We start from the raw sequence: 24,946 nt of genomic DNA, 5'->3' as shown, positions 1-24,946 counted from the left end.
GATTATTGCTTAGTACAAGTATCCAGATTTACAGAAGGAAAGGGCAGAAAGATCTTTAAAAATGTTAAAGAGATCAGCATACCTAAGAAACATCACATGTTGCCCTGAAACTATGGGAAAGGTTCTCTGTGGGCAAAAACCCAGCATCCAAAGTTGGAATTGTTGGAATTAATTTCAAGGGCAAAAGCTTGAATGGAGAACACTGCTCAAGGGCTGCTCTGCTGGAAAAGAACTGTCTTGGAAAGTGCTTCCCCATGTTCAGCCACCAACATACACAGAGGTCACCACAGCTAAGGCGGAGAGGCTATATAATATGGTATATAAGATGGAATTTTGAAAGATAGCCTTAAGTCTTAGATGATTTTGTACTTCTGCTTTCAAACAAAGCATTTTGCATTGTGAGATGACCTTGGGTCTTTTCAGGGGGCAGGGGTAGAGTGTTACAGATCAAAGTATGTCTGAGTCTCAAGTTGAGTTGTCAGAAGTTGTACTTGTGATGCTTCACTGTCTACTCAACCCATTCAGTACCTCTGAGCATGCCCATGGGTACTGTGAACATGGAAGAGTGTTTTCAGAGGACTTAATTGAGGAGGGAAGCCTTACTGTCAATGTGTGTCATACCATGAATGTGGCCCCAAGACTGAATAAAACCGGAGAAAACATTTACTTCTCTCTGAATCCTGTCTGTGGACAGAAACAACTGCTTCAAGATCCCTCTGCTATGCTTTTCCTGCCATGAAGAATATTCCCTTAAACTATGAACAGTCAAAAATTCTTTAGTTATTGGTTGCTTTTGGTAGCTATTTTGTCAAACAGTGAGACAATTAACTAATAAAACTGTATAAATTTAAGAGCAAAGATATTGAAATCATGATACATTAAGAGTAAGAGTGAAATGTAAAAGAAAAATAAGGTAAAGTTACTCTATTTCTGATTCTACTTTCTATTGCTTATAATTACATTTTTTCTTTTACAAATCACAGTTCTATATCTTTTTAAAATACTTATGCATGTGTGTACTTCTGTACGGGTAGAAACATGTGTATGTATGGAGGCAACCACAAATGTAAATCTCATGAAGCCAATCATGTCCTCTGAGACAAGGACTATCATTGACCTGAAGCTCGGCAGTTAGGCTAGACTATTTTTTGCTTCTTTGTTTCCCACCCAATTCTCTGGTAAAAGAAATCTCAACTCAATTAGTAACAAAACAAGCTATAGGCGTAGTTTGGGCAAATCTCCCACTACACTACTCTATTTCCATCTATATTATCCCATATAACTTGCGGTTTCTCCCTGCAGCCTCTCCTTCCAAGTAGCTCCTTCCCATCCTGTTGATCCTCTGTAGCTCCTCCCATAAACTCTGAGCTCTTCCCCCTTCCTCCTGCCCAATCATTGGCTCAAGCTTTTATTTGAAAAGTTAAGGTGGGGGAGACGGTTCACAAGGCAACTCCTCATATGAGGCCCCTCTGAGGAGTGGAATCAGCATCAAAATACAAGCCCAGGGTTATCCACTACAGACTATTAGCATTGGCTGGCCCTTCCCAGGGACCCTCTTGTCCATACCTCCCCAATGCTGGGATTAGAGGTGCATGCTGCCGAGCCTGGCTTTTTGTGGGGGTGCTGGGGATTGAACTCAGGTCCTCATGCGTACAAAGCGTGTACTTTAACCAACTATGCCATTCTCCGGCTAGTCTCTTTCCTTACATTTATAATCATATTTCATTTTCCTGGAAGTTACAGGCCCTTTCATGCTAGTTGAGAAAAAACTTTCATAAGCTAGAAGAGGGGTTTGAAAAACATTACACTTTGAAAATCAAGCTCAAAAAAGAGGAAAGAGAAAGCATGTAGCAGCCATGAAGGCTCACGAGCGAGCAGGACACCGCACCCCATGCTCAGCCACAACCAACACATAGTGACAATGAGGCCATTGACTCTTCATGTGAGGGACATAGGCAAAGGGAGCAGCCGTCCACGAGAAGCACTTAATTACCAGGTTAAAAAAATCTGAGCTACATGGACAAAGAAAACAAGAATTCCCCATGAGTTAGTACTTAAGAGGAAAAAATAAAATCTTTCAAAACTGAAACGATGAACTTAAAATGATGCTTCAATTAAATTCTAAATCTTACACAATAAGACTATATATATATATATATATATATATATATATATATATAAAGAGAGAGAGAGAGGGGGGGGAGCTCCAAAGGCAACATCTCCATCTGACTACTTTTTTCTTTCCTTTTTTTTTTTTTTTTTTTGATAGAAAGGACTTTTTGATAAGTAGCCAAGTATCAGTTGAGAGGATTAAGGCAATTTTTATTTGTAAATTGAGAAAAAATGGTCAGCACAGAAAGAAAAAAAGGAAGGAAGGAAGAGAAAGAAAGAAAGAAAGAAAGAAAGAAAGAAAGAAAGAAAGAAAGAAAGAAAGAAAGAAAGAAAGAGGCTCTTGAGGGCGGCGGCGGCGGCGGCGGCGGCAGTAGCAGTGGCTGCTCCAGCTGAAGGGCCATCAGCGGTGGAACCAAGGCGACACAGGGTCCAGTTAGGCCCTGCGCCCACGACCACTGACCTTCGCTGACCAGCTGGGCGGCAAGCAGCTGCGGTTCTGCAGAGCCTTTCGCTGCACGGAAGCCACTTCAGAACTCGGCTTCCCGCCAGTCAGGAGAGACTCACCTCCATCTTGATCCCGGGCTCCACAGATCGGTCAGACTGAGGTACACAAACACAATCCTAGGCCCAACACCGCAGGGGTCTGAGCCAGACGGGCGTTGGCCTGCACCCAGGCCCTGGGCTGTTCGAGTGGCCATCGGGGCGCCAACCCAGCCAGGAGTTTTTTTTGCCCCGGCCGGCGCACGCGCCGCCATTTTGCCTACAGGAGCCAGAGTGCTCGGGAGGGCAGAGACTGCTAACAAGCGTAGCCTGAGGCTAACAAAACGGGGGTCTAGGCCCCAAAAGGCACAGGACTGACCCCAAGAACTGGGCGGCTTGGTGGGCCATCTGTGTGTCAACCCGCCCAGGAGGTTATTAGCACAACAGACTCTCCCGGTGCTTTCGGGGAGCGCGGACGCGCACGCCCGCCATCCGGGTCACCTGGCGGACCCAAATAACAGTCATAGCCCTAGGGGAACTTTGCTCGGACCTTGGCCTCCCAGGCGTTTGCCTGGACTCAGGGCCCGGGCGACAAGGCTAACCTAGTGTGCGCCAGCCCGGTTGGGGAAATCGGTTGCCCAGCGGAGTGAGCGGAACACAGGGGAGGTCACAGCAACATACACCTTCGGAGCTCCCTGGGGGTGAACACGGGTTCCATCTGGCCCACAGACACAATCTGGGGCAAGGCCTCAGGCAGAAGCCCTCAGGTCAACTCTCTCCGCTTCAGATCAGCCTGGGTGGCCGCCACATCTCCAGGTCCCTCAAGAGGCTAGTGGGGGCTTCCGGGCGGCCAGCTGGGAGAAGTCGGTGTGCTCCAATAAATCCTGCGGGCCCCAGCGGGAGCCTTCAGGTGCCTGCTTCGGGATCTGAACAGCCTGGACAACAGCACCCTGTCTACAGGCAGTGCAGAGTGTAAGCTGTGCACCAGAGGCCAACGGGGAAGGGGCAGCTTGCACTGGTGAGTCCAGCACTGACAAGACCAAGTAACACCAGTGAGAGCTAGATGGCAAAAGGCAAACGCAGGAACGTCACTAACAGAAATCAAGGCAATATGGCAACATCTGAACCAAATTCTCCTCTACCAGCAAGTCCTGGATACCCCATCACACCAGTAAAACAAGATTTGGATTTAAAATCACTGGTCATGATGCTGGTACAGGAACACATGAAGGACATTCAGGAGAAAATGGATCAAAAGTTAGAAGCCCTTGCAAGGGAAACACAAAAATCATTGAAAGAAATCCAGGAGAATACAAAAGCCAACAAGGAAGAAATGCAAAAAACACTTAAAGAAATACAGGAGAACTTTGGTCAACAGGCTGAGGTCATGAAAGACGAAACACAAAAATCTCTTAAAGAAATACAGGAGAACTTTGGTCAACAGGCTGAGGTCATGAAAGAAAAAACACAAAAATCTCTTAAAGAATTACAGGAAAGCACAAACAAGCAAGTGAAGGAGCTAAGCAAAACCATCCAGGATCTAAAAACAGAAGTAGAAACAACTAAGAAAACTCAAAAGGAGACAACTTTGGAGATAGAAAGCCTTGGGAAGAAATCAGGGGACAGAGATGCAAATATCAACAACAGAATACAAGAAATAGAAGAAAGAATCTCAGATGCTGAAGATTCCATAGAAACCATGGACTCAACAGTTAAAGAAAATGCAAAATGCAAAAAGCTTGTAACCCAAAATATCCAGGAAATCCAGGACACAATGAGAAGACCAAACCTAAGGATTATAGGCATAGATGAGAGTGAAGATTTACAACTTAAAGGGCCAGCAAATATCTTCAATAAAATTATGGAAGAAAACTTCCCTAACCTAAAGAGAGAGATGCCCATGAATATACAAGAAGCCTACAGAACTCCAAACAGACTGAACCAGAACAGAAATACTTCCCGTCACATAATAATCAAAACACCAAATGTTCTAAACAAAGAAAGAATATTAAAGGCAGTAAGAGAAAAAGGCCAAGTAACATATAAAGGAAGACCTATCAGAATCACAGCAGACTTTTCACCTGAGACTATGAAGGCTAGAAGGTCCTGGGCAGATCTCATGCAGACTCTAAGAGAACACAAATGCCAACCAAAACTACTATATCCAGCAAAACTCTCAATCACCATAGATGGAGAAACTAAGATATTTCACGACAAAACCAAGTTCACCCAATATCTATCCACAAACCCAGTCCTAAAAAGGATAATAGGAGGACAACACCAATACAAGGAGGGAAACTTCACCCTGAAAAAAGCAAGATAGTAACCTTTCATCAAACCCAAAAGAAGTTAAGCAATCAAATTTAAAAAATAACGTCAAAAATGATAGGAAGTAACAATCACTATTCCTTAATATCTCTTAACATCAATGGACTCAATGCCCCAATAAAAAGACACAGACTAACTGACTGGATACGTAAACAGGACCCTACATTTTGCTGCTTACAGGAAACACACCTCAGGGTCAAAGACAAACACTACCTTAGAGTAAAAGGCTGGAAGACAATTTTACAAGCAAATGGTCTCAGGAAACAAGCTGGAGTAGCCATTTTAATATCAGATAAAATTGACTTTCAACCCAAAGTCATCAAAAGAGACTCTGAGGGACACTTCTTGCTGGTCAAAGGAAAAATACAACAAGAAGAACTCTCAATCCTGAACATCTATGCTCCAAATGCAAGGGCACCCTCTTTCATAAAAGAAACTTTATTAAAACTCAAAGCACACATTGCACCTAACACAATAATTGTGGGTGACTTCAACACTGCACTTTCCTCAATGGACCGATCAGGAAAACAGAAACTAAACAAGGACACAATGAAACTAATTGAAGCTTTGGACCAATTAGATTTAACTGATATATATAGAACATTCTATCCTAAAACAAAAGAATATACCTTTTTTTCAGCACCTCATGGTACCTTCTCCAAAATCGACCATATAATTGGTCACAAGACAGACCTCAACAAATATAAGAAGATAGAACTAATCCCATGCCTCCTATCTGATCACTATGGAATAAAAGTGGTCTTCAATAGCAACAGAAACAACAGAAAACCCACATACACGTGGAAATTGAACAATACTCTACTCAATGATACCTTGGTCAAGGAAGAAATAAAGAAAGAAATTAAAGACTTTTTAGAACACAATGAAAATGAAAACACAACATACCCAAATCTATGGGACACAATGAAAGCAGTGCTAAGAGGAAAACTCATAGCCCTGAGTGCCTCCAAAAAGAAAATGGAGAGAGCATACATTACCAACTTAATGACACACCTGAAAGCCCTAGAACAAAAAGAAGCTATTTCACCCAGGAGGAGTAGAAGGCAGGAAATCATCAAACTCAGGGCCGAAATCAATCAAGTAGAAACAAAGAGAACCATACAAAAAATCAACAAAACCAGGAGCTGGTTCTTTGAGAAAATCAACAAGATAGATAAACCCTTAGCCAGACTGACCAAAGGGCACAGAGAAAGTATCCAAATTAACAAACTTAGAAATGAAAAGGGAGACATAACAATGGAAACTGAGGAAATCCAAAAAATCATCAGATCCTACTACAAGAGCCTGTACTCAACACAACTGGAGAATCTGGAGGAAATGGACAATTTCCTTGACAGATACCAAATACCAAAATTAAATCAGGACCAACTAGACCATCTGAACAGTCCCATAAAGCCTAAAGAAATAGAAGGAGTCATAGAAAGTCTTCCAACCAAAAAAAGCACAGGACCAGATGGTTTCAGTGCAGAATTCTACCAGACCTTCAAAGAAGAGTTAACACCAATACTCTTCAAACTATTCCACAAAATAGAAACAGAAGGAACACTAACCAATTCCTTCTACGAAGCCACAATTACGCTGATACCAAAGCCACACAAAGATCCAACAAAGAAAGAGAACTTCAGACCAATTTCCCTTATGAACATCGATGCAAAAATACTCAATAAAATTCTTGCCAACCGAATCCAAGAACACATCAAAACGATCATCCACCATGATCAAGTAGGCTTTATCCCGGGAATGCAGGGTTGGTTCAATATACGGAAATCCATCAATACAATCCACTACATAAACAAACTCAAAGAACAAAACCACATGGTCATTTCATTGGATGCTGAAAAAGCATTTGACAAAATTCAGCATCCTTTCATGCTTAAAGTCTTGGAGAGAACAGGAATTCAAGGCCCATACCTAAACATAGTAAAAGCAATATACAGCAAACCGGTAGCCAGCATCAAACTAAACGGAGAGAAACTTGAAGCAATCCCACTGAAATCAGGGACCAGACAAGGCTGCCCCCTTTCTCCTTATCTTTTCAATATTGTACTTGAGGTACTAGCTCGGGCAATTCGACAACATAAGGAGGTCAAAGGGATACAAATTGGAAAGGAGGAAGTCAAACTATCATTATTTGCAGACGACATGATCGTCTACCTAAGTGACCCAAAGAACTCCACTAGAGAGCTCCTACAGCTGATAAACAACTTCAGCAAAGTGGCAGGTTACAAAATCAACTCAAGCAAATCAGTGGCCTTCCTATACTCAAAGGATAAGCAGGCTGAGAAAGAAATTAGGGAAATGACCCCCTTCACAATAGCCACAAACAGTATAAAGTATCTTGGGGTGACTCTTACCAAACATGCGAAAGATCTGTATGACAAGAACTTCAAGACTCTGAAGAAGGAAATGGAAGAAGACCTCAAAAAATGGGAAAACCTCCCATGCTCATGGATCGGTAGAATCAATATAGTTAAAATGGCCATTTTGCCTAAAGCACTATACAGATTCAATGCAATACCCATCAAAATCCCAACTCAATTCTTCACAGAGTTAGAAAGAGCAATTATCAAATTCATCTGGAACAACAAAAAACCCAGGATAGCTAAAACTATTCTCAGCAACAAAAGAAAATCTGGGGGATTCAGTATCCCTGACCTCAAGCAATACTACAGAGCAATAGTGTTAAAAACTGCATGGTATTGGTACAGTGACAGGCAGGAGGATCAATGGAACAGGATTGAAGATCCAGAAATGAATCCACACACCTATGGCCACTTGATCCTCGACAAAGAGGCTGAAAACATCCAATGGAAAAAAGATAGCCTTTTCAACAAATGGTGCTGGTTCAACTGGAGGTCAGCATGCAGAAGAATGCGAATTGATCCATCCTTGTCTCCTTGTACTAAGCTCAAATCCAAATGGATCAAGGACCTCCACATAAAGCCAGACACTCTGAAGCTAATAGAAAAGAAACTGGGGAAGACCCTTGAGGACATCGGTACAGGGAGAAAGTTTCTGAACAGAACACCAATAGCGTATGCTCTAAGAGCAAGAATTGACAAATGGGACCTCATAAGGTTACAGAGTTTCTGTAAGGCAAAGGACACCATCAAGAGGACAGATCGGCAACCAACAAATTGGGAAAAGATCTTCACCAATCCTACATCAGATAGAGGGCTAATATCCAATATATATAAAGAACTCAAGAAGTTAGACTCCAGAAAACTGAACAACCCTATTAAAAAATGGGGTACAGAGTTTAACAAAGAATTCTCACCTGAAGAACTTCGGATGGCGGAGAAGCATCTTAAAAAATGCTCAACTTCATTAGTCATTAGGGAAATGCAAATCAAAACAACCCTAAGATTTCATCTTACACCAGTCAGAATGGCTAAGATTAAAAATTCAGGAGACAGCAGGTGTTGGAGAGGGTGCGGAGAAAGAGGAACACTCCTCCACTGCTGGTGGGGTTGCAAATTGGTACAACCACTCTGGAAATCAGTCTGGCGGTTCCTCCGAAAACTGGGCAGCTCACTTCCAGAAGATCCTGCTTTACCACTCCTGGGCATATACCCAGAGGATTCCCCACCATGTAATAAGGATACATGCTCTACTATGTTCATAGCAGCCCTATTTATAATTGCCAGATGCTGGAAAGAACCCAGGTATCCCTCAACAGAAGAGTGGATACAAAAAATGTGGTATATCTACACAATGGAGTACTATTCAGCCATTAGAAACAATGAATTCATGAAATTCTTAGGCAAATGGATGGAGCTAGAGAACATCATACTAAGTGAGGTAACCCAGACTCAAAAGGTGAATCATGGTATGCACTCACTAATAAGTGGTTATTAACCTAGAAAACTGGAATACCCAAAACATAATCCACACATCAAATGAGATACAAGAAGAAAGCAGGAGTGGTCCCTGGTTCTGGAAAGACTCAGTGAAACAGTATTTGGCAAAACCAGAACGGGGAAGTGGGAAGGGGTGGGAGGGAGGACAGGGGAAGAGAAGGGGGCTTACGGGACTTTCGGGGAGTGGGGTGGGCTAGAAAAGGGGAAATCATTTGAAATGTAAATAAATTATATCGAATAAAAAAAAAGAATGAAAAAAAAAAAAGAAAGAAAGAAAGAAAGAAAGAAAGGGAATCAGGTGAGGTTATTCTGGGATATAATGAAACCAAATTTCTAAATATTTCCTTAAAACGATCTTAATCACAAAACCTTCCCTCGCCCATTCATTCCTGTGAAGCTTTTCTGGTGATACTAAGCAGAGAAGGCCAGGCACGGTGATTAGCTCTCCTTTCTGGCCATGGAAATTTTCATGAGTTCTCTCATTTGATACAGAGCTGGCAGATGGACACAATGGTGAATGCCTCTGTTTTCAGCATGTACAGAGAGAGGCTCAGGCAGGAGTACTAAGTTTGAGGCCAGCCTGGGTTACCTAATGATACCCTGTTTGAAGCAAACGACAAAACCCAGCTACCTGATTATCTCACCATCTCTCTACTCAACCAACCAACCGACCGACCAACCAACGAACCAACCAACCAACCAACCAAGGAAACAAAAGAGATCAGAAAAAGGGAAGAGGATAAAGTGTTGCCTTTGGGTATAGACAATATAGACAGACACCTTCCTTTTCAGTTTGTGCCTACTCAAGGTTTTTCTCCCATAATTCCTCATTGGAAAAAAGCACAATGTTGCGATGGCCAATTTTTATCAACATGACACAGGTTATAGTCATTTGACAGGAGGAAACCTCAATTAAGAAAATGCCAGCTGGGCAGTGGTGACGCACGCCTTTAATCCCAGCACTTGGGAGGCAGAGGCAGGTGGATTTCTGAGTTTGAGGCCAGCCTGGTCTACAGAGTGAGTTCCAGGACAGCCAGGGCTACACAGAGAAACCCTGTCTCGGAAAAAACAAACAACAACAACAAAAAAACCAAAAACAAATAAAAGCCTCTGTAAGTTCAGTCTGTAACAAGAGCCTGTACAGCATTTTTTAAGTTAATGATTGATGGGGTTGGATCCAGCCCACTGTGAATGGTGCCAACCTGGTCTGGTGGTCCTGGGTTCTATAACAAAGGAGACTGAGCAAGCCATGAGGAGGAAGCCTGGAAGCAGCACACCACCCTGCCCTGGTCCCTGCCTCCAGGTTCCTGCCTCCTTTGAGTTCCTGCCCTAACTTCTTTTAGCGATGAGCAGTGTGATGCGGAAGTGTCAGCAAAAGCAATCCCTTCTACCCAGTTTACTTTTGGTCATGATATATCAGCACAGCAAAAGAAACGATGACTAAGATAACAGTCAAGAACACAAAGTTGGTGAGAGTGGACCACTGGTCTCAAGTCTAGATTCACTAATTGCAGGCTCTGAAATCCCTTAATGTGGGCAGAGCCCTCAACACAGGAAAAGAAAGAATACTGACCACAATAAAAAGGTCTTTCGGTAGCCTAGTCATTTTCAAGTTTTTGAGACTTTAGATAACTTAAAAATAATTTAGAAATGAGGATAATGTAGAAGACCCTTTTTACTCTCCTAAAACTAAATACCCCCAAGTCAAAATCTAAATGCATGAACTGAACACTTGTATGCACTGGCTGGAAATGCTATCACGAGTCCTCTTATTTTATATAATTAGTATGTGCTAATAACAAAGTCCTCCCCTCCCCCCAAACAAAAGTAAATGTTGAGACATGAGGAATGTGAAACTTGGCTAGCAGGATGGATTCTCATCCTAACGGTTTCTTGACACTGGAAACAGTCACATCTCAAGCACGTCATTTCATTAGTCTCCCTGATAGTGCTCAGCCTCTGGGCATTTCGTGTAAGGGCTTATGTTATTAGGAACCAAATGTGCTGCAGCGTGCTAACAGCAGAGGACACGCTGTTAGGGCTGTTTCTAGTGACAGTAGCTTCCATCAGTGGATGGAAGACAAACTTGACCCCGACTGATTATAATGTGGGGTTGACTGAGGAAGCCGATAGCCAGCAGAACCAGTCAGACTCAAGTCAGGAAGCACTGTTGTGAAGGTAGGAATTGAATAGCCAATCCGGGGAGATTTGTAAGAGTCAACCCCAAAGCTATAATACCATCAGTGGTGTCTGCTTGAAATTGCTCTCGTCTCAAGGAAAAAATAAGAAAAGCTCAGGCAACACAAATAAGTCAGAGAGGGTGAGGAAGGAGGGATCACGTCTGGGGAAGTAGAAGCAGTATTGGGAAAGAAACACTATCGTCTCAGATTCCAAATGTTGGTGTGCAAAGCGTGAGGTGCAAGGCATCAGAGAAAAATGTGAAGAAAGCAAAAGTCCCATGAGGCCTTATCGCCGGCGGATCAGTTGCGGTATTACCTAATCTGTATGAATAAGTGGGCACCGCTCTGATTCAGATAAATCTTATCTGCCAGCTGTCACGTATTCAATTGGGACAAATGCAATACAGTTCTTGCCATTACTGACAGATTGTAAATGAAGTACCAGCTAGAAGTTACTTCTGGTAGGTGTGTTCACAAGTGCCCGCGTGATTATGACTACTGGAGTGATATTTACTCAGGAAAGCAGGCTCCGGCTCCAGTGTTGCCCTGGGGCATATACACTGCCCCAATGAACATAAAATAATCATCCTATCTAATAAAGACATGGAAATATGTTTTACTGAGTGTATCAGTGAAAGAGCAATGGGAAAAGGGTAGTATTTGGGCTGCATGTGTGTGTGTGTGCACGCGCGTGTGTGTGCGCACATGTGTGTGTGTGTGTGTATGCGAGTGTGTGTGCGTGTGCGTGTGCGTGTGTGTGTGTGTGTGTGTGTGATGGTGCTGTCATGTTAAGGCACCTATTAGTCACCTGGGAGGTGGACATGTGTATGGGGGATTATCGTGACTACACTAGGTGTGAAGACCAGCCAACTGTGGGTGGCATTAGTCCCTAGATGGGATTCTGGACTACACAAAGTGGAGAGAGGTTGTTGAGCAACAGCATTTCTCAGCAGTGTGACCAGTTGCTTCAAACTCCAGCTGCTTTAACCGGCCTCCCCACGGTGGGCTGTATCTCAGAACAGTGAGCTAGAATAACACAGTAAACCCTTTCGCCCTTAAGTAGCGTTTGGAGATTATTTTATCCCTATGAGCAGGAAAATAAAATAGGACAGTGATTGTGTGTGTATGTGTGTGTGTGTATGTATGTATGTGTGTGTAATACAAAGGTAACTTTGGGTATTGATTCTCACTTTCTGTCTTGTCCGTGACAGGGCCTCTTGTATACCCCACCCTTTCTGGCCCATGAATTTCTGTGGATCCTCCTATCTCCACCTGTCATTTGTAACAGGAACACTAGGATAACAGACATATGCTGGCATACCTGGATTTACGTGGTTTCTGGTGATTTGAACTCTGAGGCTCCAGTGTGCAAGGCAAGTCCTTAACCACTGAGCCATCTCCCCAGCCCAGGATGCTGGGTTTGAGTATAGAGTTATACTAGGTGATTTTTCAACTCCCTACATTTTAGTTGAGTTCCCTGAGAAGTGACATGGAACAGAGGTTGTGAGCAGGGAGTTTACTGAGATGATATCTGGAAGGAAGTGAGTATGGATGAATAGAACAGGAGGTAGTAGGACCTGTGCAATGAGTAGGTTCCAGCTGTGTACAACAGAGGACAGGTCGTAGGGCCGTGCAGTGAACATGCACATGGTGAAAGTGTTCTTTCAAGAAGAATAAAATGGTTAGACACCAGCTCTAGACTCTCATTGGCTAAAGTCTGCCGTTGGAGCCAACTCCCCAACCCCAGTAAGCTGCCTACAGGAAAGTGATCCCACTTCTTCCTGGCACGGCTGCTCCCTGTGGTTTCTCTTCGGGCTAAGAAGGAGGAGCAAAAGCCAGCATCAGACTGGCTACGAAGCAGGGCACTTCCGCTACGCACTGGGGCTGCTGGTGAAGGGCAGAAACCACGAGAATGGGCAGGTGCTGCTGTGGCCTACAGGGTCATGACTGTCACCCACTGCACCTCAAAGGGCAAGACCTCAGGAGTCTGGGCGCAGCACTCCAGCCAAGTTCTAACTGAAGTCACTAGGAGCTAAATCAGGGGGACACCTTGGTTTGGACAGAGGGAAATAACTTCATAGCACAAGTCACATTATGTAAAAAATGAGATAACATTCACCTATCGGAAACCAAGGCTATTTTTACAAAGACACTCCCCTCACTGGAAGAATCAAGCAAAGCCATTTACTGCCCACCAAGTACCAGAGATTTCCTGTTTTGGATAGCCTTTTCATACACCTTTCTTCTTTTTACATTTACATCTGTAACGCTGCCATGACGTGCTGCCGTGAGTTGTATGTGAAATGACGTTGCCTCCTATAGATTTATGCTGTTCAAGTAGAGGTCCATGTTGGGGTGTGTGTGTGTGTGTGTCCTCTGTCACTTTGTATTCTGAGATAGCTCATGGCTGTGGCAGGATTGGCTGGCCAGTGGAGAATCTGCTTGTCTCTGGCACTCTTAGCATTGTCGGAGTTACATGATCACACAGCCACGCCTGTATTTTACATGGCTTTGGGGGTTCTGAGCTCAGGTCCTCATGCTTGCATAGAAAGCAACATCTTTTTTTGAGATAGGATGCTTTCAAACTAGGTATATAGCAGAGTGTGACCTTGAGCTTCGTCGACCCTGCTGTTTCCTGAGGGCTGGATTCTAGGTGTGCACTGCCAAGCACTACGCTTTGGTGGTGCAATAATCAGACCTCAGGCCTATGTGTTGCAATACAAGCATTCCAGCAACTGAACCACACCCCTGGCCCCAGTGTCAGATCTGATGAAATATGTTATTCTTGATGTTTCCAATTTAAATCAGTATTTGCAATTCAAGCTCATAGTTCCTTTGCAGGCCAAGTCACAGCCAGCCCCTTATCACTGAGGCTTGGATGGAATTCACTTATAACACATTTCCTTCCAGAGGGGGAAAAATGTAAATTTAAACAAGTGGAATCACGACTGATTGAATATAATTAGAGAACTGAATATTTTTCTTAAAAGGACTGACGATTAGTGATACCAGATACACGAGGTGAAGAGGGTGGTAAAGAGGGTTAATCAATGTCCCCCTCCCCCCCAAAAGTGATATTTAGCTTTACACGGACTCAGAGAAGACATCTCAGAGAAGTCCTTTCTATGATCACTGTGTAAGGCAGCGCGCTTTCTACCAAGAAGCTAGGGAGAATAGAGTAATTAAAGTGTCTGCTTGCTCTTATTCTCCATGTTTTCTCTCACTCCTTGCTGCAAAACAGCCCTTAACACTAGCCATGGTTCGATGTATAGCTGAGGGCACCCCCTATGGACCTAGCACAACACATCTGGGAGATAATGCTTCCTATTTGGTAGGAAGAAACCCAGGAAAAGCAGTTAAAGCACCATTTTGAGGTAGAGACGTTCTACTGGTGGACAACCATTGTCCAAGGGAAACTGCCCTCTATGTTCTTCCTAGAGCTAAGCATATAGTTCTTTCTAGGGCAGTGGCTCTCAACCTTCCTAACGCTAAGACCCTTTAATACAGTTCTTCATGTTGTGGTGACCCTAGCTCCTTCATCTGCTGGCCTGTCCTATTCCCAGCTCCCGCTTGATTAAGAAACATGACTCTCAATGCTTAGTTAGCTAGCCAGTTAGATTTATGTATGTTACATCACAATTACAAGATGCCAACTGACAATGATAAAAGTCTTAAGCCAATGTTTCTAACCTTATGAAACACACAGAAAAAACATCACAAGCCACGATTCATCTCTTTCTGCCACGACCCCCGAGACCGTCTCCACGCGTGCCTTCGTGCCCTTCCTCTGCAACTCCTAGTTCTGCCCCCTTTTTCCTTGTCCAATCACAGACCCTCTCTGCACTGATGTAATGTTACAGGAAAGTTCTTGTAACGGTTATGAATCATAATGTAAATATCTGATATGCAGGTTATCTGATATGCTACCCCAAAAGGGGTTGTGACTCACAGATTGAGGACCTGTGCTCTACGTAAGTATAGGGTATCATTAAAGCCCAAGTAGCAATGGGAAAACATGGATTCTATAGCAATTTCAAATAAACAACAAAAAGTGCTGAACATCCAGTAGCTGTCCAGTATCCCCAGTGGGATAAAGCAACCATTCTTTCTACAGGGTAGGATGACTTCATGCTATATCATGCCTTTCTAGATCTTTCTGTCTAGATCTGTATCCTTCAGGATTCAAGTCTACCTGTAGTACAGTTTTATTATTGTTCCATCAGCCAAAGCTAAAGCCCACTCTACACAGTGAGTCAGCTGGAAACAGCCAGTCCTGAATAGAACGAACTTGATAAAGGTATGGGAATCTCAGAAAAGTTGCCACAGCAGATTTGCAGTTAATGTTGAACATTTCGGCACTAAGAAATTGATCTGTAAGAAATAAGCAAGCCTACACCTTACCTCCACGGCTTCCCAGGCCCAGGTCCTGTACTTGGGATCGTGAGTCAGTCGCCACATGTACATGTATGTCTCGATAACCTCTGGCCGTAAGATGTAATACTTTTCATTTTGTCTCGTGGCGATAGCTTCCACACCGCCATCAAATCGAAAAGCCTCTGGTCCCAACTTCACATCTAGAACACATGCAATCAGTTAACAAGGGTCACCTCCTGAATAAGGGTAGGACCTTGACACAATCAGAAACCCCAGAACGATTAAGGACTAGTTATACACTCCATACAATGCACAGTAGTCAAGACACTTCTACATTTGTATCAGCTGGAAGAATCAACTTTAGAAAGTGACAATTCTTTTTTTTTTTTATTCTTTGTCCCCATTTAACTCCTACTTACCGAACACCAGGCGTTTATAATGTCCTGCAGCCATTTGCTAGGTAACCGAAAGCTTGGTGGTCGAGAGTTCTCTTAGACTGTCACCAAAGGCCAGTTATTCAATCTTTGCGTTTAAATGTCTGTTTTATAAATGGGAAGCCAGACATAAAATCTCCTTATGGGGCTTTGGGGAAGTTTCTTTTTGTATTGGTTTAGAGACCCTTGCTCAGTGTTACTGAAGTAAAGCAAAGGTCACTAAATAAACTTGTATGCCCTATTTTTTTTTGTCACTCAACACACTAAGATGTGTATTTCTGTATAAAGCAGTGACTTCTACGTCCAAGCACGATTCCTTTTAAGATACTGGTATCATCGAGTTTCACAGAGGTTTTCTTTCCCCTCCCCCTCCTTCTTCCTCCTGGAAGATGGCCATGGCAAAGCCCTTTACTGCATGAAATCGAAGCGCGAGGGCACGTCATGTGAGTGGAGAGTAATACATACTCACATGTGCGGTTATAAGATTCATGACAGGTGCGGGCAATTTCAGCTCCGAGTTCAAGGTAGTGCTGGGCCCGGGCTTCCGGAGCTCCGTCTGCCCCAAGAGCAAACATGCCTCCTGCAAAGCATGTCAGGTGACCCATCTTGTGTTCCAGGAGACCCCCTTTCCACTCCGCGATGTACGTGAGTCCCCCACTTGATTTGCGGATCAAGTGAGTCTCGATGGCCTGAAAAGAAGACATTTGAAATAGTCAGCAGCTCTTCTCAAATGCATAACTTCTATATTATTATCCCTGTGTAATCAAGTATTTGCTCTTTCTTTCCTCTTTTTTCTTCAAGACATGGCTTTGTTAGAGATCACAGATTGCCTTGAACTCACTATGCAGGGTGAGACTGCCTTCTGCAGCAATCCTCCTGCCTCAGCTCTTGAGTGCTGCGATTACAGGCATATGCCAACAACAATCTCAGTTTTATACTATAATTGAAAGCATACATACTCTTTAATTGTGGATGTAAATGCAACTAAAACAAGTACAATTTAAAACCTTGCCTGTAATTTGCTTATTGTCTCAAATCTAATTTCATCAGAAATGTTCCTGCTTCCTTTATTCTTTCTATACTCTACTTATTCACCTGGCTAGGATTTTCTGTATTGGCCCAGCCCCCCACCCCCCTTGGCTTTGTTTGGCTCCATGACCATTCTCATTCCCTAAATACCATTCCCTTCTCAAAGACAGGTCACTGCCACCATGTCTCAGCTATGTCAGTTCAAAGCCCAGGTCCCACTGTAGATGAAGAACAGAACGTGCTGGGGTCTAAGATCCATGATGGAGGTATTGTTGTTTTTCTCTCCCTTAGGCTTGAGCAACAAAAGAGGGTGGCTAAGGTGGGCTGTTGTGGAGCCAGAGCGCATGGATTTAGATGGTATCTCTGATGCTGTTGAGGAATGCTGCAGGTAATTGTTCAGCATTTCTGTAAGTCTTAGTATACTCCTTATCCACAACATGGAGACAATGCTATCTATGGTGAAGACTCTGCAGCATTTTGTTGTCAGTATAGACACTAGCCCTGGAAAACCACTTCTTTACATTTCTTGTGTGGTGATCAGAGACCAATCAGATGGTATGGGGAGAAGGCTCAGTAAAGCATGGAGAAAAGCTGTCAATGTCATTTGCTGTAATCTCAGTGTTCAGGAGGAGACAGTCGGTGGCCTGGGCCTCACTGGCCAGCCAGAGTAGCCTCATTAGTGCGCTCCAGGGCAATGACAGACCATGTCACACAAGGACAAACAAGGAGGACAGCTCCTGAGGAATGACCCGAGTTGACCTCTGCCCATATACACACATGTGTACCTACACATACACAGAGAAATTAAGTCATGCTTATCTCCCGTTTATTCTGTTGAGAAATGTACTACTGTACAGTTAAAAACTTTGAAGCAAATGACATTTAAATCAAGGATAAAAAATAGTATTTACAAAACTGATTTGTAAGATGTATTTTATTTATGTCCACGGACTGCTGATATTATCAAAAACTAGGTCACAAATAAAATGAGGCTTGCATTTAAAAAAAAAGCAGGAAGTATGAACTAGGTTTGGAATTGCTAATTTCCAATTTTTCTGATAGAAAATGATCATGGTGACACAGGAAGATAAGGACTCTCATGGGGTCTGCAGTGATCTCTGTTGTCAGAAGAAGGAGGGCTTTCAGGATACACAGTTAGGAAGGTAGAAGAATGACTGAGGATACATATGTAACCTCTCTACCTTTATTAGAAATAAACAAACAAAAGCAAGACAGTCAGAAATAAATGAACACCGCTGTGCTCATTAGCTGTGGTTAAGCTAATTTTATTGATGGTTTAGTTATCACATTAATATTTCATTCTCATTTAATGCAACTGAACATCTTAGCTATTTACAATTCTCATAACGCAAATTGCAATAAAGTCCTTCAAGCAGATACTTGTTCATCACCCAGGAAATTATTCTTTCTCCATGGCAAGAGTAATAGCTTTTGAGCACAGATTAGAGCAACATTATTACCCTGTTATGGAGAGTGAATAAACTACTATCTTCTGTTTTGCGTGATTCTGACCAACTTGCTGCCTCCTAAAATAAACTATGATGAAGTTCTGTGCCCAAAGCAATGGTTCTGTGCAGAAATGAAAAAATGTAAATATACCCTAATATGACTCTCCTAAATAAAACTGTGTGTGTGTGTCAGATCTATAGGGAATTGATTGAGGGAAAAGGGTATGATACATTCTGTGGTTTGATTCTTCCATATTTGTATTAATTTGATAAAGCCTGTGGACTCTTAAAGAATACATCACCTACCCACATATCTTGGCCCATTACAGATTCTTTGTATGGTGTCCAGGGCAGGTCACAATTACCAGCCGAGAGGTCAAAGTACTGTCTAGTTAAAGCATTCCTATCTGAATCGACCTAAGGCTAAAACTGTGACTGTGTCCCCACTGACTCAACAAGCCAGAACAACAACACACACTGCCTTCCTCTTGATAAGAACAGGCTTTATTTATGTGTTGTGTTATGCTCTTCAGGCTGGCCCACGACCTCCTGGCAACAACTGAGACTTTTGCCTCAGGCGTGAGTTACTGTTCCCCCTCTCCATCACATTAAAAATGTTTTTCACTTATACGTTGAAGTTTTGCACATGTATGCAAGGCATTTTGATCACATTTACCCTCCCCCAAACCCTTCCCCAAGTTCTTCCAGACCCCCTCTGCCTCCCTTCCCTACTTCATGTCCTTCTAATGAAAAAACCCCCCACCCCCCACTGGGTCTGACTCGTGCTGACCTCATGCACTGTAGGGATGTGGAAGCCAACCTTGTGGAGGAAAGGTGGGATGGAGAGCCAGGCGCCACAGGCTCCTGCGACTCCTCGAAGTGTCCTGATCTGCCATACAAGGCACTAGATCTAAGTTTGCTCTGAGCATACTTGGAGACAGCACAAAGGAACCAAGGCCAGAGAGGTGGCCTCTTCCAGTCTTCACAAAAATCCTCACAGGTGAGGCTACTTCCCCACTCCTTCTGAGTTACCTCACTAGGCACGGTTTTCATTAGAGCATGCTCTAATGGTGTGGCAAGATGCGATTGGGGTTTGGGACTGAGTCAAACACTGTATAAAAGCTTATGGGCTGGGCGTTAAACTTAGATCTGCACCTTGATGTTGGTCTCTGGAGTCAGAGTTCTTGAGATGTGTCATGTGACTCTATTACCTCTCACCCCTCCCCCCGCCATCCCCTTCCCCTCCCCCCCCCCCCCGTCTTGTTACCATAGTACACATAGGTATGACTACGTGTCATGGGAAGCCTACCAATGACCACAACCCTGAAGAAAACAGATTCCCCAACCCAGCATATACACAGCAGATGTGTGGTGAGGTCTTCATGCAAGTTCCCCAACAACTGGAGTAGGGGCCGTCCAAAAATCTGCTGTCTGTCTGTGGATCCTGTTCCCCTAACTGGGCTGCCACCTTGTCTGGCCTCAGTGGGAGAGGATGCGTCTAGTCTTGCAGTGACTTGATGTGCTAGGGTGGGGGGCATAGTGAGGGGGCTCACCTACTCAGAGGAGAAGTGGACAGGGAAGTGGGGAGGGACTGTGTGTGTGTGGGTATGACCAGGATGAAAAGGGAACAAATAAATGAATAAAAAAAGGCAAAGAAAAGAAAACAGACTCTTCTCCCGTAGCATCCACCAGCTGTCAAAGGCTCCTCAGCTAGTAGTGGGAGCTTGCGTACCCCTCCCAATCCATGATAGAATGGCAATGTCTCCATCTTGTGCAATAAAGCACAACTTTGGTAAAAAGAATGTTAATGCTGCTTTTAAACTTATTACTCTGTTTTTTCTAACTTTGCTCCGAAACTTGATAATAGACAATGAGTTGAATGTTTTTTCTTTCTTTCTTTTTTTTTTTTTTTACAATTAAGAGTCACAGGAAACACTTTGCCTCATTTGTTCTTAATGGGGTTTCCTGTCAATTATTTGCATAAACAGAATACACTAACAGTTACATGGGAACAGTTCTAGAAGTTAGGGGAAAAATACTTCAAACAATATTTCAAAAGGGCCTTTTGTGGACTATCAAGGCCTTAGAGGGAGACTTTCAAATTAAAAAGGTTAAAATGTCTGCTAGGATGCTAATCAGATGACATATGTAAATCAAATTATACTGAAAAGAATTCTTAGGATTAATACGTGAAACCTCTTTTCGAGGAAAAGTAACCTTTATAGGAATGGGCTCCCTAGCGGTACCCAGTGAGGACAGGACCAGAAGGACCACAGCGTGGCTGGCATTTGATCCTCAGCACAGGCTGTAATAAAGGCTCCACCACAGTCCTCCTCCTGAGGAGTTTCTGACGCCTATTTGTGAGAGTGAAGGTCTGTGGTTTGTTCAATGAAGCCCTCAACTGATCCTGGGAGGTCAAAGGAAGCTACACACACACACACACACACACACACACACACACACACACACAAAACCCACTCAGACCTATAGAGAGGATAATACATTTAGGATAAAGACTTAAAATAAATGGTATTACAAGTGTCTCAGGCCAGATGTGATAGTGTGTGCCTGACACCCCTGTACTTCATAGATGGAAGCAGGAGGAACAGTTTAATGTCAATGTTCCATGCCATCCTGGGATAGACGAGGGCCCTTTCAACTCTTTTCCCTCTATAAATGAATAGCATTGATTACAAAGATATTCTGAGCATTCAAGGAAAAAGGTTAACTTCCCATGGATTTAGTTATTTTATTAGATATCTGGAGATGAGTTCAAATAGCAGGAGCATTCGACTGTCCGTGAGCATCAGAAATTTCAATTTAGCCAGTTTTCTGAATATAAACTCCAGATTCCTTCCCCATCATGGAAAATGTAGCAATAAGAAAAGAACACAGTCACATTCTCAGGGAAAGGGTATATCCTCAGCAATGTGCCACCAGGCAATGCCAATGGGGCACCATAACAGAGACACCAGCATGATCTTAGTAGACAGTGCCCTCTTCAGGGAACACTGTCTTCCATATGATCTCTTTCCTGGTATCTGGTCTATGACCACCTCTCTTCACACAGGCAGCTGTAACTCAGGTTGGCCCAGAACTCACTCTGTAGCCAGTCTGACTTGAAACTCAAAGCAGTCAGTCCTCCACCCTCTGAATACCCCCTCCCCAAATCCTGGAGGAACAGTGGGTCACCATTATGCCTGGCTAGATATATGACGCAGGTGAGATTTGAACTACAAAACCACTGCTCTACTAGAACTAAAATTTTAAAATGATATTGCAGACATTGGACTCTCCCTAGGTACTCTTTTTTTTTTTTTTACATTAAAGCCTGATTAATATGCAAGTTATAAGGCAGAACAGACTAGCAAGGATGATTTAAATATTGGGTTACCTGAACAGCATCAAAATACATCTTCTTGGCTTCAAGATCTGTCTTGTCAGACATTAACCATGCCTTAAGCAAGTATTCATAAAAGCTGTCTCCAAGTCCTCCCACTGACACGTGATCTGAAAGAGAGAGGGAAGTCAATTTCCCAGTGACTCAGCTTTTAATTCAGATAATGCAGCAAAATCATATCAGTGGCTAGGATTCAAAAACCCATCAGCTAAAGCTCAGTGGAACATGTGAGTTCCAACAAATGCCCTGTTTCAGAGAGATCTTCTGAAACCAGCAGATGGGCTGTGAAGTCATGTGATGTAGCCTCAATAGTCACTGGGCTACTCCTGCAAACATGATGAGAAATAATGTGTGTGTGTATGTCACATTTAATTCTAAAAACCTGGTTCTCTACTAAAAAAAAGAAAGGCAAGTTAAAATGTTCCATAGTCTATATTTAAGTGTTTTATATTTAATTTAGATCCTTAGGCATTAAATAAAACAAAAAATAATAAACCAGAGGCTCCTTGGGTTCATGTTTTTTTTAAGACTGTAATTTTTCTATTGTTCTAAGTTTGAGGCGGGGAAGGCAGATGTGGCAGGTGTCCTAAAATGGAAGAAAGCAGGACTGGAGGCTCAGTGGTTATAAGCAGAGGCTGTTCTTCCAAACGACATTAGTTCAATTCCCAGCATCCATTTGGCACCTCACAAATGTCTGTAATCCAGCTCCATGTGATTTGACATCTTCACACAGACACACATGCAGGTAAAACCCACCAATACACATAAAACAAAAATAAGTACTCCTCCCAAAAAAGAGCAGCCAGGAGATCATGGTACACGCCTTTAATCCCATCACTTGGGAGGCAGAGGCAGGTGGGCTCTGGGAGTTCGAGACCAGCCTGGATTGAGTTCCAGGACAGCCAAGGTTCTGTTACACAGAGAAACCCTGTCTTTAAAAACAAGAAGGAAGGAAGGAAGGAAGGAAGGAAGGAAGGAAGGAAGGAAGGAAGGAAGGAAGGAAGGAAGGAAGGAAGGAAGGAAGGAAGGAAACTGTTTGACTGTCTTCTCATACTTCAGTCCCACAGCACACCTTTACCTCCACTGCTCTTGACTACTGATTATCCTTGATCTAAGGCAAAGGCCATCTATCTGCATGTAAAGGTGAGGAAATCTGTAGCCAGGAAAATGGCTGCCGAGGCTAGGAGAGAGCATGGGGTGGCGGAGAGCCACTGGACCCCACAGCTCACACGGGGCTCCACATATGGATGCTTTCCTTGCACCGTAAAACACCAACCATACGTTGAATGGATCTTCATTTTTTAAAGCACATTGCTTCCAAACCGAAATATGGGAAAAACCATGCCCAGAATCGAGAGACCTTTGTCTTTCAAAGTTTCATAACAGAGCTAAATCTGAAATGAAATGAGGATTTCTTGACTTAGTTATCCAGGAGTGCATTAGTATATCTCTAGCTATAAAGAACTATTCTGCTGCCTAGCCAACAACTTCACTTTGACTCTACATGGGTGTTGAAAATAAATTCTTTTCTTTTATCTTTTTCTTTTTTCTTCTCTTGTGTTCTCTTGTGTTCTCTTTTCTCTGTCTCTCTCTTTCCCTCCCTCCTTTCCCTCCCTCCTTCATAAGTTCTTCTCTTCTCTTCTCTTCTCTTCTCTTCTCTTCTCTTCTCTTCTCTTCTCTTCTCTTCTCTTCTCTTCTCTTCTCTTCTCTTCCTCCCTCATAAATTCTTTTCTTTTCTCTTCTTTTCTTCTCTCTCTCTCCCTCCCTCCCTCTCTCTGTCCATCCCTCCCTTCTTCAACTTCACACCCTTGTCAGGTTTCCATTCACCTACCTGTCTACAGACTCTGTAATTCACAGGTCAATGAGGTTTGGAATGTAGCTCATTACAGGCCACTTGTGTGGCTAATGCTAAGGCTCTGGGTTCAATTTCTTAGCTACACACACACACACACACACACACACACACACACACACAAACAAGAGCAAGAGCCATTCAGCGGCTATTTATATATTTTCTGATTCCCCTTCCCACAAGCAGTGAGCTCCGGACCTCTCCACACTGTACCTCCCATGGTGTCTTTTGAGCGCCCCCTCCCCCCTTCCTCTCAGCTCTTACTGCTGTGACACTGGCTTAAGCCTAGTTCTGTCCTCGGCAGCTTTAACTGACAGTTTGGCACAGCCCACAGTCACCTAGACATGATTCTCAAATAAGAGACAGACTGGCTCAGATTGACCTGTGGGCTTATCTGGGGAAGGCTGCTGCCTTTATTGGGAGGAGCACTCAGCCCATTGTGGGCTGGACCACAGGCGGTGATAGGCTGTTCCAAGAAGTTCTAGCCTGGGAGCAAGCCAGCTAGCAGAGTTCCTCTGTGGCTTCTGTTTCATGTTCCTGCCTGACTCCCCTCACCGATGGGTTGCGATCTGGAAGCGTGAGCCAAAGAAAGCTTTTCCCCTGTAAGTTACTTTGGGTCAGCGTTTCATCACAGCAACAGGAAGGTCGCAGAACTTCCTGCTTGTCCCTGCAGCTGAAGCCGCTTATCTCATTTCCTGCTATCACTCTCATGGGGGTGTGCTCTTTCTACTGAATTTTCAATAGCAAGTAAAATTCAAGAGCAAGGTCACTTCCTCAACTGTCACTGGGCTCAGGCAGTTCCACGGAGTCCTGCTCACCGCGCTTGGACACGGAAGTCAGCATGTCCTTCACTGCAGTGCACGATGCTCTGGTGTCAATCAACCTCTCTCCACACTCTTGGCACCAGGCCGCTTGGCAGGAGAATCTGGTCACCACTAACTCCAAGCCCTTAGACCCTTCATCTTTTGGAACCAGGAAGGACTTTCATGTCTCATTCTCTCAGTGCATCGGCCATCTTGGTCTCTCTCTGCTCACTTTTCATAAATCAGTCCTCAAAATTATCAGTGTCCATCCCCCTCAGGGCTTCTGTACACGTTATTTTCACCAAGAGGAACAGGACATACTTCATATGAAGGATCACGCACAGACCTTCCTTGAAAACCTTGAAGGTCTGCCCCTCCCTTCAAAAGGTTTTGGACAGCATGCCTTTGCCACACGTTTATTTCAAGAATGTGGTCCAAGTGTTTTGCCTCGTCACCAAGTCATGATCCATACCGGCAGAGAGAGGTCCGCACTGGGCTCTGACAAGCCTCTTTCTCTCAAACTTAAGTGGTATCGATGTTAATAGGGACCTCTTCCAACTAGTAGGGTCCGATTTTACGTATTTAAATACGCAATTTCCTCATT

The 24,946-nt window shown here is 43.5% G+C and overlaps 1 protein-coding gene across 1 annotated transcript in view; it reads right to left on the bottom strand.

Moving 5' to 3' along the window:
• Man1a1 (mannosidase alpha class 1A member 1) overlaps positions 1 to 24,946 on the bottom strand; it is a 184,978-nt gene that overhangs the window by 6,577 nt on the left and 153,455 nt on the right. The window contains exons 9-11 of the mRNA XM_052164469.1: positions 21,682 to 21,797; positions 16,259 to 16,478; positions 15,383 to 15,555 (exon numbers count right to left, since the gene is read on the bottom strand). Coding sequence (XP_052020429.1) covers positions 15,383 to 15,555; positions 16,259 to 16,478; positions 21,682 to 21,797 — 509 coding nt within the window. The remainder of the gene's footprint in view (positions 1 to 15,382; positions 15,556 to 16,258; positions 16,479 to 21,681; positions 21,798 to 24,946) is intronic.

The sequence above is a fragment of the Apodemus sylvaticus genome, chromosome 19 (genome assembly GCF_947179515.1).
Source record: "Apodemus sylvaticus chromosome 19, mApoSyl1.1, whole genome shotgun sequence".
NCBI classification, from domain to species: Eukaryota; Metazoa; Chordata; class Mammalia; order Rodentia; family Muridae; genus Apodemus; species Apodemus sylvaticus.
This window is presented reverse-complemented; position numbering and strand designations above follow the sequence as displayed.